The sequence below is a fragment of the Enhydra lutris genome, unplaced genomic scaffold (assembly GCF_002288905.1).
Source record: "Enhydra lutris kenyoni isolate GAN:26980312 unplaced genomic scaffold, ASM228890v2 scaffoldscaffold2, whole genome shotgun sequence".
Classification (NCBI taxonomy): Eukaryota; Metazoa; Chordata; class Mammalia; order Carnivora; family Mustelidae; genus Enhydra; species Enhydra lutris.
Window position 1 is genome coordinate 56,473,297 of NW_019154086.1, and position 14,674 is coordinate 56,487,970.

The 14,674-nt window shown below is 32.7% G+C and overlaps 1 protein-coding gene across 1 annotated transcript in view; it reads right to left on the reverse strand.

Annotated features, from left to right (window-relative positions):
- Window positions 1–14,674, reverse strand: part of LOC111150258 (nectin cell adhesion molecule 3) — a 129,446-nt gene that overhangs the window by 36,281 nt on the left and 78,491 nt on the right. Inside the window, exons 6-7 of the mRNA XM_022507695.1 lie at window positions 7,731–7,869; window positions 5,225–5,309 (exon numbers count right to left, since the gene is read on the reverse strand). Coding sequence (XP_022363403.1) covers window positions 5,225–5,309; window positions 7,731–7,869 — 224 coding nt within the window. The remainder of the gene's footprint in view (window positions 1–5,224; window positions 5,310–7,730; window positions 7,870–14,674) is intronic.

Consider the following 14,674-nt stretch of genomic DNA (forward strand, 5'->3'; position numbering starts at 1 on the left):
GGGTAGTAACTACCTTAACTACCTTAGTAATTACTTATATTTATCATATTAAGCATTAAAACTAAGAAAATTTAAAAATATTTCATTCATATAAACAGGATAATATGATACAAACATCACCTTTTATCCATGTTTTCCAAAATAGGGATTGGTGAGAAGAGTGGCATTTTATTATTTTTTTAACAGTTTTTTTTACAGTTTTAATATCTGAGTCAAAAGTTTTTTGATAGTTTTTTAAACAGTCTTTTTTAACAGTTTTATTATCTGAGTCAAAAGAAGCAAGCTTGATTTTCATATCTGCTACATCATTCAATCTGTTGCAATAGGTTGTTTGGTTGGAATACATGAAGAAAAAATGGCCTCACAGAGATACATTGCTAGAAAAGGAAGAGAGACTTAATACTGCTTTCAGACAACTGAGAAAATTCTCCTTTGCTACTATACCAAAACTTTAACAAGTGGAAGTTTCTTAGGGTTAAGTGCTAGTTGCTATCTGAAAACATACCAATGAACTTTTCATACTCTTTTACATGAAAATCCATACATTCATCTTATACTTTGAAAGGATATTTTACCCATGTGTCATTATAACGGTGTACATTATTAGTCATTTGGCAATCATTGGTTCACTAGGTTATGCAGACATTCCAAACATTGGTACTTTCTATGGTTAAATACACACACACACACACACACACATATACATACATACATACATATATATACATATATACATACATATATATATGTACACACACACACACACACACACACACACACATATATAAATAAAATTCACTAATTTCCTCACCAATGTCAATCCCATGATTGCAGTTACAGGTTTTATAGAAAATTATAATTTTTACTTGGACTCTTAATTTTTCATTGGCAACAAATACTGTCAGTTATTTGCCTTGAGTAACAAGTTCAATTCATTGATTTCTGCGAAAATGTCTGCAAAATTACTTAAGCCTGAATGGCATAGTTTGTTAGTCATTCTTTTATGTAAAAATGGTGTCCCACAAAAAAGGCAGCTAAGTTTAGCTTGGAATTCAGTCACACAAGCACTTTATGCATATATCCCATCTAATCACACAGAATATTACTACACACATACACATGTACATATACAACACCTGAAATACTGTTCATAAAACACTTACAAGGTTGTTAAAAATTTTAAAAATTACCAAAAATCAACTGACATAATGGTTACTACTGTAAATGTGGTTACCAAGGAGGGGAAAAAAAAAAATCTCGTGATATTTCAAGAGATTAGAAAGCTTTTATTTTTTTTTTTTTTTTGCTTCAAACAACACGAATTTATTATCTTGTAGTTCTGGAGGTCAGAAGCTTTACATAAGTCTTACTAGGCTGAAACTAAGGTGATAGCAAGGCTACACCCCTTCCTAAGTCTCTAGAAGAGAATTTTTTTTGCTTCTAGAGGCTACCTGTGTTCTTTAGCATGTGCCCTCCTTCCGTCTTCATAACTGGTCACCGCCAATCTATTCCCACATCTCAATGCTCTAACACAGACTACCACCTGCTTCCACATTGTAATCACACTGTGATCACACTGTGCCCATCCAGATTAGGAAGCTTTAAATAATATGTCAGCATTGTGTAAATAACTTCAAGAGTCACACTCCCTACAGTATTAGTGCTTGACTGAAATTCCTGCTATGATCCTCAGTAAAGTCAAGTAACAGTATCTATTTCATGGAATTTACTAGACCTGACTTTTGAAGAATAAATGCTATTTTCAGTTGAACCAGAGTATTCTAAAAGATACACATTTACATCCAGATTTTTTCCCATATCAGAAATCAAACTCTATTTGCTACATATATTCTTCCTGAAAATGATCCCTTGATTATTTTAGTTGATTTGGGAAATATTTTTTCATATCAGAGTATTCAACTCCCAATACAAGGCTAAAATTTAGCATTATTCATAGAATGGAAATTGTTGTCCAAAATTTTAATTTAAATAAATTTTATATCAGTGTTCAGAACTTCATGCTGGATTTGAAGCTGGATGAGATAAAAAAAAGCCCCACTAAACTGTAAGCAACATTGGTCAATCGGAAAAATACTGGTCTATAGTAGAGTACGAAAGCAACTTCTAGAACAATATGTATTCTATGGTCACATTTGTGTTAAAAAATATATTTGTAGATGTAAATATGGATGATATACACATAAAAGTAAATTCATGGAAAAAAGTGTGGGAGAATATTTAAATTTGTAACAATGGTGATCACTGGAGAAGGAAATTATATGTTTTGTGATGGAATTATGAAAAGGGACTTTCACAGTTGACTGTAAATTTCTGTAGTTTCTAGTTTTTCTGTTGTTCTAAGAATATACTTACGGATTACCTATACAATGTTAATACAACATAACAAAAGGTAAAATACATTTTAATGTCATTAGTTAGTATTTGTTTCCTAAATGAAGACTCAACTTTTGTGGGATTATTACCTAACGCGTGACAAGCTAGTGGTATTTCTTAATTAATCTTTGCCTTCAGGCAAAACATTCCTTTTTCTTTCCCTCATACTTATGCATGCTTCCATGCATCGTCTCTGCAGTATGGTGCTAGCCACCACTCAAGGAAACTGCCTCTTCACAATACCAGGCCTCATTGTCTTAATTTACACTGAGAACAGAACTTCTCAGGGATGATTGTTGGCACCATTCCCACAAAAGCAACAGTTACACAAGGTAGACAAATGTGGGTCTACCTACAGAGGAAATGCTTCCTTCTGAGGCTTCCCAAGAATAGAATAGTGATGAGTAGAAGAAGTTGGACTCTTCCTTAAAGTCATGGAAGCATTTGGGAGCGTGGCCTAGTGACCTAGTTACCTAGGTCAATGACTTCAAGCAGGAATTACCACATCACTTTAAAGGTGAAAAGTTATCTAGTGAAGTGAAGTGGAACATTACAAAGGCATTTAGTATTACAACATGCTGTCATTGCACGAAACTAATCGGATAGTAGTAACACACATATTTCTTAGTAACTGAGACACAGTTCTATGTACGTTACATTTTGAGATCACAACATTGTTTAAAACACAAACAGCCATATAATTAATACATGACATTATAATGGATGAATCAAAATAAATTCTTACTGATGGATAATGATTTTAGCTTAATTTATTCGTTTTTTTTGGGGGGGGGGTAGATGGCATGTGCAAAAATGTGCTCATGCAGCTGGTGGTGGGGGTGAGTGAGGGAAAGAGAGAATTTTAAGCAGGTTCCATGCCCAGGACAGAGCTGGAAGTGGGTCTTGATCTCACAACCCTGAGATCATAACCTGAGCCTAAATTAACAGGCAGGTGCTTAAATGACTGAGCTACCCAGGTACCCCTAAGCCTAACTTATTCTTAAAAGAATACAAATAATTTAATAATTCTATAATTTAGAGAATTAGGAGTTATTTCATCTCCAACTCAAGTTCTTACTCTCTTAAGCAAAATGATAGCAAATAGTTAACCCTCAGCAATATTTTATAAAACTAGTTGTATAGCTATATGATAGGAAAAAACAATCATGTTTTTCACCTGCTTAATTTCAAGGTGAGGAAAGTCACAATGCTACTAAATTGTCTCTGATTCCCAAAGTCCAATGTTTGTTATTCATTGCAGGTACTCTCCTATCAATTTTCTTTCTAAACGTTCCATTACTTTTCCACATGGCTCTTCATTTCCACCTAGGTTTATGCTTTTGAGTATGCAATTTACTACAAATCAAATTACTCTAATCAACAACTGAGTAATTGCATCGATGTATCATAACTCCCACCTCCAAAAGCCAGGAAGACTTCCCTAACTCCAAGGATTCTAAAAATTGTAGTTTCTAGCACTGTCAACTCAAATCATCCAAGAAAGATCTTCCTTTTGTGTTTTTTTGGTAGCAAATACATACATAGCAATCATATTTTTTAAACTAAAACCAAGGACACATGATGATCAAAACCAAATAATTTTTCTCCAATCCATAAGCTTTTATAAATATTTAATTTGAAGATAGTAAACAGTAAGTTATATAATCAATTGATTTTACAGACAGGAATGAAATTATATGCAGTTAGGGTCATCCTAGAAAATTACCAACAACATTCTAAGAAAATTCCCAAAACCGAATCTAGAAATTCTCTAATTACTAGCTTTGTGGATGGAGAAGACAGCTTTCTTTCTGCAGCAGTTAACAACAGCTCTAGCTAAATATTTTGTTGACATTTCACACTACTTGTCAAGTTCTTTTATTTGCCAAGAGGGATGTGAGGCTACACTCTTTCTCTGAAAAAAAGGAGTCTGAAAAGATGGCATTTCTTCACCCCTCAGACACCATCTTCTGTAAGACAATAGAGCCGGTGACCCCTGTCAATGAATGTTCCTTTCCACCCCCCTCTCAGGCAGGAGACTATCTGGTGAACCAAGATACAGAAGCTGAAAAAAATCTTAACACATATATTTCCTTGGAGTTTTTCCACCAAATTAAATTAATTTGTGGACAAATAATTTGCCTTATTTGAGCTGAAGACACAAAACATATCTTTGGAGGAAAATATTATAGAATATTCCACAGGTAAAAACAAAAACAAAACCCCAGTACAGGGTTAAAGCCCCAAAAGGTACATGGATGTGAGAGGAAAAAAACAAAACCAAAACTACTAATGCTAAGAATAAAAGTATTCAAATATTTTGATGGATTCAACTTTCCCAAGGAGAGCATATTAATCTAGATATAGAACATAAGATAGAAGTATTTAAACTTCTAAACTGGGATATAAACCTTTCATTGCTAAATAAAGGAATGCTACAATTTAGACCTTGAGTATACTGAAAAGAAACAAAAACAAAATGCATACTCCAAGGAGAAAAAGCTCTTCATCATACCCTACCAAAGGCATTCAATTTTTCTTTTATATGAAAATGCATATTTTACAACGATTCTGTATGTCAACAAAACTGTGTTAACAGTAAGTCTTTGGCCATAAGCTTTTAGTAAAAATTTCTACTCCTAATACAGTGTTGATTTGTCCTATCCACTCTGGCTTCACATCTTTTCTTACTAATTTGTCAACAGTTTGATCCTTTAAATGTTTCAGAGAAATGATTATGTGTTATTATGCAACATTTAAGATAATACTCAAATAATATGCATTGCCTCGTATTTTTTATTTCATTTTAAGTACAATCATGAACACATACCTGATATAGAAGGTCTTTTTGAGGCAAGGGGGGAGATCGTTCTTCATATATGGGAGGTGGTTTATGTGTAGGAGGAAGGTCGATCCTGCATTAAAAAGGTTAATAAATGTGAATGCAACATTTAGCAAAAAAAAAAAAAAAAAAAAAAGGCAAGAAGAAGGGGGAAAACAATCAAGGTTCTCAAGTTTTGTGGATACTTTCCTCACACTAATATTTATATTAGTGCACATGCTTAATTCAGTTCTTATATTTCCACTAACTTATCATAGATTAGGGGGGGCCTGGTTTTAAACTTCCAATGTTTAAAACCAATCTAATTGATTCATTTAAAGAAGTAACTCAAATGAAAGCATGTTTCTGAAAATTAAGCAAGGAACCTAGTAACCAGTAAACAAGTAACCAATTTACTTCAGTAAATTCAGTAAATATACATTTTTCCATCAGACTCTGTCTACCATCATTTTAAAGATAGTCAAATGTACGCAATGGAAGGCAAAGTGTCATAAAAGTAATTTAAAAAACTGTATCTTGGGGGCGCCTGGGTGGCTCAGTGGGTTAAGCCTCTGCCTTCAGCTCAGGTCATGATCTCAGGGTCCTGGGATCGAGCCCCACATCGGGCTCTCTGCTCAGCGGGGAGCCTGCTTCCCTTCCTCTCTCTCTGCCTGCCTCTCTGCCTACTTGTGATCTCTGTATGTCAAATAAATAAATAAAATCTTAAAACAAACAAACAAACAAAAAAAAAACTGTATCTTAAAATGATAATGAAGAGAAATTATACTGCATTTTGGAAATACTTCCAAAACTAATTTTCAAAACCCACGATTACACTTAGAATATCTATCATGCAAATTAAGATTTTTCAATCTAAAGATCATTATAAATCTTGTCACCTGAAATAAACAAAGAGAGCATTACATCCTCAAGGAATACATTTATTTTTGCCAAAATAACCTAATAAACTTTTAAAAAACCTAAACTTTCATGTATTTAAGTATTGTTATAATAAAAACAAAGTTAAGTATATCTTATAGCTCTCTGCATTTTAGAGAACAATTTTTAATATATTCCTATACTTTTGAAGTTCACAGATAACTAATTTTCAATTCATGTGATGACTAAATCAAACAAAATGTTACCTATATTAAAAAATAAAAAGAATGAAATCTATAAAGGCCAAAGTAATTACAAATTCTCTGTGGTCTAATAACTTCTCAATGTCGGCATGAAATAATAATTTTAAATGAACAGAACTCAAACGACAAATAAAATGGTTACATGGATGTAATTATTTAGTCTACTAGTAAATTATGTTTTTGAAATTATAGAAATGGCTGAGATAACTTGGAAACTAAAATGAAGTTAACCACATGCTACTCTTGAAATAGTAAAGAACTATAAGCATAATTGTAACTATAAATATTATAACTATAAATATTAAAGAATCAGTGTTACAGGTGTTGCACTGAAAAGGTAATTTGCACTCCTTTGAAAGTAATTATTTCCTTTCATCTAATGAAAATCACAGCAAATTTATAGCTCCAAGGTGCCATCAGTCATTTGGGTGAGAAAACTGAGGCCCATGCAGGTGATGTGACTTGTTCAGGATCATACCACTAATTTGATCATGATAGAGCTGAGACTAATACTCAGTTGTCTTTAAGAAGATCTATGCTATACCTGTGTCAGATTAGAGAAGTAGAGTCACATACAAAGAATTTATGAAGACAGAAGAAATACATTCTTTGAGAGATAACCTCATGTCCAAATACAAAAATATTAATAACTATGTAAGAAATAATGCCATTTGTATAAAAGTCACAGTTCATCAACATCATCATCTTATTCTACTCATCACAACCATGGAAGGTAAAGAGGAAAATATTTACATTTCACAGATGAAGCAACAAAAGCTGTTGATGGAATTCAGTGAATTGGGACATTGTTCTTTTGATTCTAGGGTGAAGTGCAATTTATGCTTTAACATTCTAGCTCAATGACTAGGCCCAAAATACTGCTTTCTCTTTAAATAAAAAAGTTGCACATTTTGTAACTCACCAAAACCAAAAATATTTAAGGAAAAAACCTTTAAAACTAGACATATTTGATACTTCTTGGCAGTTCAGAGTAAGATCTAGCTATACTACATAAGACTGGCATGTACAATCTGGAGGAGTTAAACTTAAGATATTTTGAATCTCTCTTTCAACCATAACTCATCAGAGACCTGCATTTTTATTCATAAGGCAGGACAAAAAAAAGTGCCATTACGTTATCATTTAGAAAGATGTCCAATAAATTTGTAGGTGAAAAAGGTGTCTAATATATTTGTCTCCAGTGACCCCTTGACACAATTTACCTTGACACATTCTGATGAAACCACAGTCGCCTCACAAAGATCTAACAGTATCTTTATTCCCATCCCTCAGACATTTCACAGCTATAAGCAGCTGTAAAGATAAAGCCTGACTTACATTGAATGTTGAACACAAGCAAAAAAATTACCTACACTTTGTCAAGATAGGATGGTCTCTTTTTTCGAGGAGTCAGCAGGACAGTCACAAAGACAGCAATGATGAAAAGAGCAAGGACAGCTCCAATTACAGCTCCAGCTACGGCTATGGAAGAGGTCTGCTTAAATGGGACATCTGTAAAGCAACAAAAATTAGGCTTTTCAAACAATTTTTTAAAAAAGAGTTCTTGAGTTTCCATACTCTAATTTCTAAAATGTTCAAGGACTGATTGAAACATGTTACCCAACAGCAAGATTAGAGAACCCCCAATTTGATTCATTATTTTCCGTAGGATTACGGTAACACCGTTCCTCCTTGCAGGATGTCACCTTAGCACTTCAGCTTTGTTTTTTTTTCAAGTTATGAAAATAATATCCCCAGTCAGACATCAACAAGTTTATCTATTTTCTATGGGCAAGGAATGTCCGGGGAGAAGATAGAGAAAAGGATGAAAACTATTTTAAATTCCTACTCTAAAAAATAATTTTTTTCATTATTCTCAGTTAACCAACAATATACATTTACCATTTTTATTCTAGTAGAACATAAGAGAAATTCTATTAAGGAAACAAACCAAAGGGTTTCAAGAAGGGGCAAACCAAAGACATAAAAAATATCCCAGATTTAATAAGTACGTTGAAAATTACACTGTATGTTTTTAAATACAGGTATTATAAAAACAGCCCTGTTGCTGATAATTTTCCCTTAACTCATAAACATTTACTACAAAGTCCACTGAAGAGAGTGTCTTTACTACACAATTAAATGAAAAAATCTTCCCCATCCCTTGTTTGTAAACACACTACATAATTTCTAAACACCAATTTCTCTTTCCTAGCCTGTACCATAAATTTTGTTAAGAAAGTATTTTAAAAACATATTTATCAATTTTTAGCAATTATCACTTCATACAATCCTGAAAAGTCACTCCACTTTATGAACATCCAAATAAGGGAATTAGGGAATTTACTATCTATGTGCTTTCAAATGTAAATATTATGGGTATGACAATACAATCAATCCTTACATGTAAATATTACTTCGATAATTTAAGCGACATCAAACTTTTTGAGTAACTACCAAGTACCATCGATATATACAATTTTGTTTTATCTTTCTAACCAATAAGAAAGATGTTTAAGATAATATTGTAAAAATGAAAATACTGCAATTCTAAAGTTAAATATTCTGCCCAAGCTCTTTCAATCAACTAATAGTAGAGAACAAAGAGTAACATAAACTTAGCTGGGGTAGGCTTGAAGCCCTCACCATTATGTCCTTGTTGGGAGAAAATGGTTTTTGCAATATCTAATGTAGAGTCTCTTTTTGGTCCCCTACTTGGAAATGAACTCTCAGATTTCACTTAAATGGACATTCATATAAACTCCTAAATAATTGCAATGACTGGTAGAACCAGACATGGCAAATTTAAAGGAAATTAAAGCACTATCAGTTTTGAAATATGTTTCACCAACTTATCATCATAAATATTTCCATATATTACATATTTAGAAGTATTTTCCAACTGTTTCTACTAAAATGTGAGTCATACGATGTTTGCTTTTAAAAAAAGTTTTACTTTCTTCTCAATTATAAAAATTTCTTTAGAAAACTATCAATCCTCAGTTCATTTATTAATAAGTCATTCTGTTAGTCTCATTCTACACTAAGAACCTTATACCAATCTAAGTAACCCATTTCAGTAATCTTTCAAATGCTGATTAGAATCTAAAAATATTAAGATATACAATTTTTTTGTTGTTAAAGTAGGTTCCATAGAGTAGAGTTCAATGCAGGGCTTGAACTCATGACTCTGAGATCAAGACCTGAGTTGAGATCAAGAGCAGGATGCTTAACCGACTGCGCCACCCAGATGTCCTCAGATAAGACAATTATTTTAAGCAATATAACCAGCTTACTCATGTGAGACTTTACCCTTATTTGCTAATACATGCCTAATTTATCTTCCCATTATTGCTCATTTGTCTAATTCCCACTATTTCCATTTGAATATGTGCTACAAGAGAAAAGGTCTGAAATCCAAGCCAGTCAAATATTATCCTGCTCTTGTAAATGTTTAAAGACTTAGAATGACCTAGGAATAATTTCTACTCTATGTTATCACTTTTCCCACTGTACAAATTACATTTTTGTATTCAATCTTTAACAATAGGTCAACTGAAACCTATTAAGATTACTGTGCCCAAAGTTATCTGCCCACAGCCATACACATTGTCAGTGGCACAAATAAAAAATCCCAATGTGTCAGGTATGCTACTTATGTCACACTAGTTATTCCAAAGGTTTTCCTTTAAAGGAAATCTTCATTTTGCTAAAGGATAAAAAGCAGCCCTATCATTTTTGCCCAAGTGTACTGAATTCAAATTTGAGGGTTATCTTGATGGTAAGGACAAAGTTAATACCGTATTTATAATAATACTTCTAAAGGTATTTTTGGAAAACTCAGGTTACTCTTTGAATATAGATTTTCAATGTACAGATCATTATACATTCTTCATCAAACAGCACACCTCCAAGAAAATCTTTCAGTTAATCTTAGCAAAGATATTCAATTTGGTAGTGGTTATAATAAAACATAATCACAGACTTTTCACATCCTAAAGTAATTCCCAACTCTATATACTATTTTTCATACCCTTAAGTAATTCTCAAGTCCAATAGACACTATTTTTAAACATTTAAGTTATATTTATCTACTTCTGTCCCATTAGCTTTATAACTCCTAGCTCTAGGACTCCGTAACTGAGAGTTGACTATGCATAGACCTTAACTCTTCCTTCTATCTTAATTGGACATATTTATTTCACTGAGTTCTATTCATTCTATATTCATATTTATTTTTGTACACCTCTTCTTAGTATCAGAAAAGTATAGCAAGAGCTGAAAAGAATAACAGAAAGGAAAGCTAGGTATGAACCCATTTATCAATAGGCTATTCTATATAGGTAAATTGACTACGTTAAATACATATATGGGATATATTTCATATTTCCATTTCTGATTTTTCTACTAATTGACAAAAAAAGAATATATTTATTATTCTTTTATTAATAGATGATGAACACATTGTATGAAATGCAAAGGAAGGTCAGAAATTTCTTGCATTCAAGTCAAAGAATTTTAATGAGAACTGAGAATTTCGTTCCAACACTGTCTTAAAATGGGTGAGTATAGAAATCTACAAGCCCTGGGCGCCTGGGTGGCTCAGTGGGTTAAAGCCTCTGCCTTCAGCTTGGGTCATGGTCCCAGGGTCCTGGGATGGAGCTCCACATGGTCTCTCTGCTCAGCGGGGAGCCTGCTTCCCCCTCTCTCCGTCTGCTTCTCTGCCTACTTGTGATTTCAGTCAGATGAATAAATAAAATCTTAAAAAAAAAAAATCTACAAGCCCTTTTCACACTTGTATTCAAACACTAGGTCCTAATAATTAAATGAAACCTTCACTTTTTTATTCCCTTCATCAATACTTCAGTGCTGTATCACGATTCATACATTAATATGAATTATCTACAAACTTATCTCAACTTCTATTTGCCCCCATAATACCTATCACTGTATTACCAATTTTCCCCATAAATAGATCTTTTTTATTTTTCAATAGCTTCCTTTAATGCTTACCTTTCCAATACATCTAGTTCTTTATATCCATCCAAATATTTATCTACTTTTTAATAAAAGTCCTCTCTTTGGCTCAGAACAGTGTTGTCAGCATCTCATTCAACAAATTCTCAATAGTAACCTAGTATGTGTCAGGCACAGTGCCAAGAATGCAAGGATGAATTTTCTATCATCCCTATCCTCACCATAGAGAGCAAAATCCCCAAAGTGGGGTCACAGAATCCATACATATATATTGTCCAACATAGGGATTATCATCATTTATCTTATCCTTTTTTTGGGTAAGTGATAATTACAAAATAAATGTTGTACTAGTACATAATATGTGGACTGGCACTGGTGGCCCCACATCATCCAAATGTCAGGAATTCATTTGCTACACAAGACACCCACAAAACCCTGTGGGAAGTGTGGAGTGGGACAGTTCCAGAACATAATCAAATAAACACTTGGTTGTTCCCTCTCCGCACAGTCAGCATATTGTGACCCACTATGATATATGAGCGCTCAGGTGAATGAACTAGTAACCAGCCTCAATTTAAATAGAGGTCAAGAATGTAAAGGAGGCACAAGACAGGTACCCTGGGTGACAGGTGAACACCTGACACATAGACCAAATGAGGGTATCAGTGCTAATCCACGTTATTTATTAGCAAGCATTTATTCCCAGTAGATGTCATTCCTGCAAAGAACTGGAAGAATGAAGAACAATACCAATAATGAAGGCACATTTAGATACTAAATGCAACTGCAAATTAATTTTTTGTGTAATAATACATCTATAGTTACTTTTCCTAAATATTCCTTCTCTTTTACAGCTGTATGCTGCTATATTTACAGATGAACTAATGGCAGGAGGGATTATGTGGGTAGGAGTTTAAATGGAACAAGAATGACCATGAATGGATAATTGAAGCTGGTACATGAAGTTTCATTATTCTATCCTACTTTTGTATAATTTTCCATAATACAGTGTTTTCTTAAAAAGGGAGGCCAGTCTTCTAGATCTAGCTACCTCTGGCTTTAAGATCAGACTGTCCCTTCAAGACTAGGTATTTCCTGAGATATTTCTCATGAATTAAACTGTGAAATTAGATCTCACATCTTTATAGAAAATACTATACATGTAAGGAAATGGGGTCTTGACTTACTCTCTCAAATATTTGAAAGTTAACCTACTAAACTCACTTCACCTATAACATCCAGCCAGAACAGCAGCAGAAAAGGTAAGAGAACTAGTACAACCCAAAATTGAATCAAGTTTTATCCTCATAAATTGAAAGGAACATGGTAAAATAACTATCATCAAGGTTCAAGAAAATGACCCCTGTGGATATAAACAGCAAAAGCTTTTGTAAGCAAACCTATCACTACTCAACTCAAAGTAAATAGGTAGCAAACAAAACAAAACAAAAACAAAAAAACTTGCAGATTACTGGAATTAGGAGAAAAAAATATTAAAAAGAAAGCATTTTTTAGAACATAGAAAAGGTGATATGCCATGTACACTATTCTAGAGATTCTTTCAATGCATGAATTTTCACTGGTATAACAAGAGGGAAACTAAGCTTAATCCAGTCAAACTGTATGCTATTTAAAAACAAAACGAACCAAGAAACACTGCTGCTTGCATTAAGATAATTTAAAGTTTAGGAAAACCAGTATAATTTTAAACAGAGAGAGAAAACAGGGAGGTGATTACAATTAGAAACAATGGCATTTATACCGAAAGCTATTATGTTTATAAGTGAAAACACTAAATGCCAACTTACAAAAATCTCATGAAATATGTTCATCCAAATGAAAGCCAATATATATGATTTAACTTATGTCAAACTCACAATAGCAAAAACATTCAAAATTTATTTTAACTGCTAAGACTACAGAAACAGGTAATTAATGATTGTGGAGAATGTTATTCATAATGTGTAGATAGGAAAAAGGAATTAAATGGTCAATTAAAACCAAATTCTATAATAGCTAACCTACAAACTTAGGTGCTCTTCTCAAACTTTATTTAACTGTATCCTTAACTTGATACTGTCTTACTTGAGAAGAGAAATAAAATAGATTTCAAATTCCCACAAAAACTTAATTAAAATATAAGAACTAGGTTATATATACAACACACACACACACACACACACACACACACACTCTCTCTCTCTCTCCATCAAATGACATAACAAGTACAAAGAAGGTAATACAGAGACATAGGCTTGTTATTGAAATATGCCTCTAAAGAATTTTTTAAAAGCTTTTATTTAAAGATTTGTTGCATGGCTATTAGGGCTACCACCTGATAAATAACTTGGTAAAAAATACCACTGGTACAAATTAAAGTTAAATCCAAACCCAATACACCAAAAAATTGAAAAAGGATCTTCTTATGGATAATACATTTCCAATTAACAACAGAAAGAACAATCAAATTTATCATTCCTCTATTAGAATTAAAAAGTCAATACGCATACCGTTTCTTCCTCTCTTATATTTTACACTGATTACTTCCACACATTCATAACTTCTTGTTCATATACCTTTACTATTTATCAAAAACAAAAATCAAACTCAAATCGGATGTTTTCACATATAAAATTGTTATATTTATCTCAATTTTTGCACTCATACATTGTAATTCCTACAAGCCCTTCTGCTACACATTTAGCTAGGGTTATCTTTAGAAAACGTTCCTATATATGGCTATCAGAAGCAATACTTTCTACTGAAAAACCTTAATGGTTTCTTTAAATGTTAAGACTTATCAAATAGAAACCTTTTAGGCACATGGTAAAATACTAAATATTTCAACTATAATGTATTCCTCAAATGTCACTTTTAAAGTTAACCCCTAGCCTATTAAAGTTTTAATGTATTTTAGTCAAAATGGCAGGAAAAAATAAAAGAAAAAAATAATGCATTCATCATCCCTGCATTACTGAAATATTTTAACCAGTGTGAAAGAAAACCCTAAAGTGAATACAAAAACAAAAAGCCATTTCAAAGAAAAAAGAAACAAAAATAAACACGGTCAAAATAAAACATTCTTCCATCTTTTCCAGAAGAAGAAAAGGTTTTTCATATGTATCTATCAATTAGCTGTGTATATCACTGATATTAAAAAATTAACAATGTTTAATGACTATTCATGTTCACAAATAAGTCTCTATGTACAGTAAACAAACCTCTAATAATCAGCAGTGCGTTTCAAGAAGTCTTAAGTAGTATCAGATTCTTAAGATTTTGAAATCTTTTAGCTTGCCAAATGATTTAGTTTAGGGATACAGAATGTATCAAACACACA